The 6869-nt window shown below is 43.7% G+C and overlaps 1 protein-coding gene across 1 annotated transcript; it reads left to right on the top strand.

The window, feature by feature from the left end:
• The first annotated feature begins 1472 nt into the window (after positions 1-1472).
• Positions 1473-6371, top strand: LOC137301976 (probable G-protein coupled receptor 139). Its single transcript, XM_067971692.1, has 3 exons — positions 1473-1569; positions 3986-4910; positions 6368-6371. Exons 1-3 carry the CDS (start codon positions 1473-1475, stop codon positions 6369-6371), a joined length of 1026 nt encoding a protein of 341 aa, XP_067827793.1.
• Positions 6372-6869: the final 498 nt, after the last annotated feature.

Here is a 6869-nt window from a genome sequence, read left to right as displayed (position 1 = left end):
AGTCCAATTCATTAATATATATCAAGAAATGAAGTGGTCCCAACACCGATCCTTGGGGAACACCACTGTACACCTCACTCCAGTCCGAAAAAAATCCGTTCACCACGACTCTCCATTTCCTGTTCCTGGGTTTATCACAGTTTGCTGGCACACCAGCCTATATATCTGGATATATTCGTGTCGGGGCTTATCAGGTTTTCCTGCAATCCCCAGCCTATATATAAGTGTTTATCGGCGTTTAGTGGGATCAACAACCTGTACACATGTGTTCATCGGGGTTTACTGGGGTTACCAGTTGATATATCTGGGTGTGTCGGGGTTTGTTGACACCACCAGCCTATATGTCTCAGTTTTTCGTGGTTGCCCTGTGTCACTAGTCAGTATATTTAGGTTTTGCGTAGATATTCACGTCTAACTGGCTCAGTCTCCAATAAGACAAGTTCTGAAGTAGCTCCGATGTAAATAGAGTGTATTGAGCTTTGCCGATCTTAAATAAGAGGTTTTATGCGGTCAATGCCTCCACTTTTAGTCGGATTTATTGGTGTCATTCTACAAATATAACAGAGGTAATTGAGGTGAGTGCTTCCAACACAATAATCTTGATTAGGTGCAATGGTAATGCTTATTGGGATCATTGACTCAGGGGGAAGACATGTCTTGGAGACAACGTTTCACTGGATTCACTCCCGAGCATGAGGTTATTTTTTGAACAAGTGCGAAGTGCTCGTGGTTTTATTGGTCACTGGGGTCATTATCCATCCGTTCAGCTGCCTCAGTTGCTTCCCCCTTCTCATTATCCGCCATTATACACGAATCCAACCCTCCCACATCACCTCACACATACTCTGCTCCTGAACCTCTGTCTCTCTCTCTAGTTTCTCCCATCTGCCCCAATATCGTCTCTGACCCAGTCCCACCTAGGAGATTCACCGCAAGCTTGGTCACAAAAATTGTACATTTCCACCTCTGGAGCATCTCCTGCTACAATCCTGATCTCATCCGATCCACCACTGAAACTCTCATCCGTGATTTCTCATCTACATAATCGACTATTCCAATGTTCTTCTGATCGGCTTCCCATCCTCTACCATCCATGAAATTCAGATCATGCAAAACTCTGCCGCCCATATCCTATCAGCGACCCAATCCCACTCCCACACTAATTGTGGCCAATAAAACTTATTGTGGTACTTGTACGCGTGTATGAAGGTGCAACATTTAACCTCGTCTCCGGGGTTTCATTTGAATGGAAATTCCACTGTTCTTGTTAAAGATCACGGAGTGAGAGTTGTTGACTTCATCTGTTTGTTCAATGACTGTAATTAAACCCAGTCAGCACGGGATATCATTTTCTGACTGGTTGAATTCTCTCTGCTATAATTAAGGAAAATCCACTCAATGTGTCATTCGGAGAATTGCTCCCAGCATCAGGACCAAATATCGAATCATCGCTTGTTACTGACGGGGAAATAATGTCTCTTAGTTTTATGATCAAGCTCAAGATTCTATGGGCACTTTATGATATACAAAGGATTTACTTCCCCATCCTGGCTGCGTTCGGCGTCCCGGGTAAGTCACTATCTGCACCTGGCACTTCAGGAAGCCGAGTTTAACAGCTTGTGACATTTAATCCGCCTGTCCAGCTCTTTATTTTATTACTTTACTACATTACAACAGTGACTACACTGCAAACTTCATTGGTTGTGAAGTACTTTCGATCCTCCTTACGTTGTAAAAGGCGCTATCAAATTGCAATTCTTGTGTATGTTAGATAATGGCCTATGATCCACTAATGTGAATTCCCATTCATTGGTGTAAGTTCAATGAAAAGTGTTTCCTTAGTGGTCACTTATTAGTACAGTCCAGGCGATGTTATGAAGGTCCCGGTGTTCTTTCAGGCGACAGCACAAGCCATGTGACTAGATCATTCCCTTAATTAAAAGTGTGCATTCTTCTGTACATACTGAGTCCGACTGTCAAGTGAGAAACGTTTAATGAGCTCACACTGCCTGCAATTTCGGCAGAATATGGTTAGTTATTTAGTTGCACAGATGAGTCAGACCAGATAAATGATAAATGCACTGATGATCCAATCTGGTTCAGCTCTCTCGCTTTCCACCGCTTCATGGTCTACGTTGATGTCACTGTCTCTCAATGGTTAAATTAGAATGGTTCAGCAAGCTAATGTTTATTATTATTCAGATCATTTCATGATTTTATTTATAATAATTAATCTGCATTAACAACCTAATCCAGTGCCTGGTTGGCACAGATCTTCGTTTCTCTGATCTGGACCCACAAACATTGCAATGGGCGTATTCTCATAGTGAAACTCACTCGATATTTTATTGTGCATTTTACGATATATGAATTGGAATTTTATTGAATTCGCACTACGGAAGGGAAAGAGCAAGATTAACACTATTTGACGAGAATTCAGATCATAGGTAGGTATGAAGGATTAGATGTGAACTGAGGAGAATTTCTTTCGCCCAGAGGGTGGTGGGGCTCCGGAACTCGCTGCCTTAAAGGGTGGTAGAAGCAGAACCCACAACTCATTTAAACAGTACATGGATGTACACTTGAAGTGCCGTAACCTACATGGTTATGGACCAATTGCTGGAAAGTGGGATTAGGCTGTTAAGCTCTTTTCGACCGGTACGGACACGATGGGCCGAATCGCCTTCTTCTGTGCCGTAACTTACTATGATTCCATGGCGTATTATATTGCCAGTAGTTATTGCACCATTTAAAGTAAACGTTCGTTGTTACGAATAATACCAATAATATAATTAGAAAATTTGCCTGCAAAATTAACGACATTACATTACCATTTTTTATCTTTGTATTTTTGATGCGGAGCATCTCACATGACCCTGAATATCCAATTACCGAACATGGAGCTTAGCGCGTCTGTAACTCCGTTCATCCAGTAATTGACCATTGGGAATCAGGGAGCAGAGTATCAGATTGGGCCTCACTTATAATGTAAAAAACAAACAGGAATTAAAATATTTAGTATTTATACGAGGAGCAGAAAAGTGGATTCATTATCCCTCGAATAGATTATGCAGACCACGACGGGCTGTTCCTGTTTCACCTTGTCCACAACAGTGGAACAGTAGAGAACGAGGCCTCAATTGAAGGGTGGGTGGCGAGCGTTAAAGTCAAAACGAAGCTGCAAAAACAATATTTATCTGTCTGAGTGGCCAATCTATGGAACAGACTCCTTAGCTCGACGGTGGAAGTAATTAGTATTGATTCATTCAAACTCAAATGAGTTAGGTTTCTTCCAGAAAATAATATATTGGGCAGAGCAGATGAATAATATAAGACATGACATATGGTAAATGTAACATGCTTGGGAGCAAAAAAAGTGATTCTGGGTCTATGTTTCCCAAAAGACTGGGGTTTTCCTCATCTCATGTCCAGGTCTGATGCTCGTAATTCCTTGAACAACAGACAATGGGTGTTGTTATCTCACTATTCCACACAAAGGGCATCAGCGATTCGACGATTACTCTTCCTCCCAGGGCCCTTTTATCCATTCCCCACCTCGGGACATTAAATCTAGGTATCACCCCAGCAGCGAACTCACACACGCTGCAATTAAAACATGCAAAAATCCCAGCGTTTCCTTCCCACGCAGGCTCAGGTGTCGGTGAGGCTCTCACTTTCCGTTTGATTACTTTGATAATCATTCTAAATTAAGTTTCTGTTTTTAACCATACTTCATTTGATCGCGTTACTTCACTAATTTGCCGATTCATTACTCTGATCACAAAGCCCGTCACGCCTAAAATAATCCGATTCCATCACTGGAGGCAAAGTCAAGCTGCAAATTTCTTGGCGCATTTAAGTTGATTGTGAAGAACATTAATGTCCCTGTTGTATAACCTGCTCCTTTATTTCACTGGAAACGCATCAAATTAATGTTTTTCACTGTGTCTGGTGAATCATTTCCCTATTTCCGCCTTGCATACAGTTAACGTGGTGACGATTGTGATCTTGTCGCTGGGAAAGTGCGGTCTGTCCAAATGTGTCACTCGCTACCTGGTGGCGATGGCAGCGGCAGATCTACTGGTCGTTATCATCGATCTGATATTAAGGCAGGTTCCTATTGTTTATCGGGATCAATTTAGATTTCTGTGGTACGTTGGACTGTGTAATATCCACGCCGTCCTGCTTTATGCAGTCACAGACTGTTCAGTCTGGTTCACGGTCACTTTCACCTTTGATCGATTTGTGGCCATTTGTTGCCAGAAGCTGAAAACTAAATATTGCACCGAGAAGACGGCGGCTGTGGTTCTCGGAACAGTGACCGTGCTGAGCGGCTTGAAGAACATTTTCTGGTATTTTCTGTATACATGGGAGTATTGGCTTTCTAATAGTTCCTGGTTTTGCCGGGTGTCACACGGTGTATCTCGTTCGCTCGCCTGGGCGGTCGTTGAATTAATGCATTACATTTTAACACAATTTATTCCATTTCTTTTGATTGTACTGTTCAATGTATTAACGGTCAGACACATTTTAGTGGCCGGCAGAGCTCGCAGGAGAATCCGGGGTCCGAGCAGTGGGGAGAGTTCCAGTGACCCAGAGATGGAGAAACGAAGGAAATCCATCGTTGTACTGTTTGTTATATCGGGGAATTTCATCCTGTTCTGGGTGGTGTTCATGGTGTGTTCTATATTGAGGCGGTTGGATTATTTGGGATATCCTGTACCACTGCCCACATTTGTACGAGAAATCGGCTTCATGCTCCAGCTTCTGAGTTGCTGCACGAACACTTTTATTTATGCAGTGACCCAAAGGAAATTCAGAGAGGAGTTGAAGAATGGAGTGAAATATCACCTCGCAATGATGGTCAAATTAATTAGATCAGAAGACCTCACACTTTCTAACATTCTCAGGTAATTTTGTTTCCTGTTCTGTAGAATCCAATGTGTTGCTTTTTTTACTCTTAATATTTTGTGAAACATTTCACACTCTGGTCCCGTCTTAAAAGTAAGTTAATCTAGCCATTCTTCACGAGATAGGACCCAGACACGATCTATCCACCGATGCGGTTTGACCGTGTAATTGCCCAAGAGCGGTTAGCTGCTTAAGACAGTGCTTTGCTCAACACGCATTCCGGGGTGATTTGGGAATGACCCCTTGTTGTGATTATTTCCAAAAAATAAACCATTTGTGAACAATGTCCGGTCATGCAGAGGATGTTTAGTACCTCATTGTTGATAAGCTTCTCTGATCTCTGATCTTTGAAGCAACACTTTTTGAATAGCAAGATAGACACCAGGAAACAGTCAAGGCAGCAGGTGGACCGTGGAGGTTATTAATCTGTGCACCGTCACTGGGACAAATAGAGAAAACGAATCAATGTTTCCACATTAATTCCAATCAACCCGTGCGCCTTAGTCTAAGTGTGTTCTGTTTATTGGTCACAGCTTCAGTGCAGATGTTGAACTGATTGCATCGAATGTATTTATTAGTGTTCAGTGTTCTGTATCTTTTACCTGTGGTTATATAAAGCAGATTTTGAATCGAACTAAAAGAAACTTAGCCCAGTGGTAACTTGGTCCACCGTTACAGAGATTGTAAGAGGACAAAGTGATCTGTAGCAGATCAATATTGCTCCACTCCCTGTATACTATACTCGTGGGTCCACCAACAGCACATTCCCAAATCCCGTTACAGCAAACTCCCAGATCCAGATACAGCTCACTTCTGGGTTCCAGCACAGCGCTCTCCCCGCTCCCGGAAAAGCACTCTCCCGTGCGCCGGTACAGCAAATTCCCGGGTCCCGGAACAGCACACTCCAGGGTCCAAGTACAGCACATTCCAGAGTCCTGATAATGCACAGTCCTGGAGAAAGGTGCAGCACACTTCCGGTTCGCCTTAGGGCAAATCCCCGGGCCCGGTACAGCAAACTCCTCGGTCTAAGTAGCGTATACTCCTGGGTCCCATTGCAGCACACTTCCGGGTTCCTGTACAGCAAACTCCACCTTGCCGGGAAAGCACTCTCCCCGGTACACCACATTCCCGAGTCCCGGAATAGCACATTCCAGGGTCCAGATACAGCACAGACCAGAGTCCTGTTACTGGAAGGTCCCTGATCCAGGTACAGCACAGTCTAAGGACCAGGTGCAGCATATTCCAGGTTTGCCTTCCGGCAAACTACCCGATTCAGGTAGAGCACGCTCCCAAGCCCCGGTATAGCACACTCCCGGGTCCCGGTATAGCACGCTTCCGTGTCCCGCTCTAGCACACTCCTCTTTCCCGGTACACCACTTTCCCCAATCCCAGTGCACCACACTCCTCATTTGCCCCTTGGCTTTCTTGGTAATTACCTTAAATTTGTGTCCTCCAGTTAGCGACTCTCCTACCAGTGGAAACAATTTCTCCTTATTTACTCAAAATACCTCATCATTTTGAACACATCTGATCAATCTTCCCTTAACCATCGCTGCTCCAAGGAAAGCAATCCCAGCTTCTCTCGCCTCTCCACATAACTGAAGTCCCTCATATCTGTGCCATTCTTGTTGATGATACAATTGTTGTGTTCCAAAATACATCCATATATTCGTGTTGCCATGTGGACCCTTCGGTGCCTCCGGTCTACTGTGTTACAATAACAGATGTTTATAAGTGGGATGATTGGTGACAGCTGATTGGCTGGAAGAGCCTGCCTGAGGTCTTTAAGTCCAAAGAACCAAATACACAATTCCGATGTTCGTGAAGCAGATATACATCGCTTTGAACTGTGTTCAGGAAATTGAGAAGGGAAAGATGCTTCCTGGTGTCAAGGTGTAAATGGGTTAAATTTCTTAGTTTACAGTTAATGATCCGCTGAAAGGTCAAGCGTCCTTTTC

Source organism: Heptranchias perlo, chromosome 35 (assembly GCF_035084215.1).
Source record: "Heptranchias perlo isolate sHepPer1 chromosome 35, sHepPer1.hap1, whole genome shotgun sequence".
In the NCBI taxonomy this organism is placed as follows: Eukaryota; Metazoa; Chordata; class Chondrichthyes; order Hexanchiformes; family Hexanchidae; genus Heptranchias; species Heptranchias perlo.
Note: the sequence above shows the minus strand (reverse complement) of the source record. Positions and strands in the feature narration are given on the sequence as shown.

What these genes read in the sequence shown, in the direction of transcription:
- LOC137301976 (XM_067971692.1), top strand. Translation starts at nt 1,473, where the DNA reads ATGTCTCTTAGTTTTATGATCAAGCTCAAGATTCTATGGGCACTTTAT. An exon ending in GGCTGCGTTCGGCGTCCCGG is followed by an intron (nt 1,570 to 3,985) that starts GTAAGTCACTAT and finishes CCTTGCATACAG; the next exon opens with TTAACGTGGTGACGATTGTG.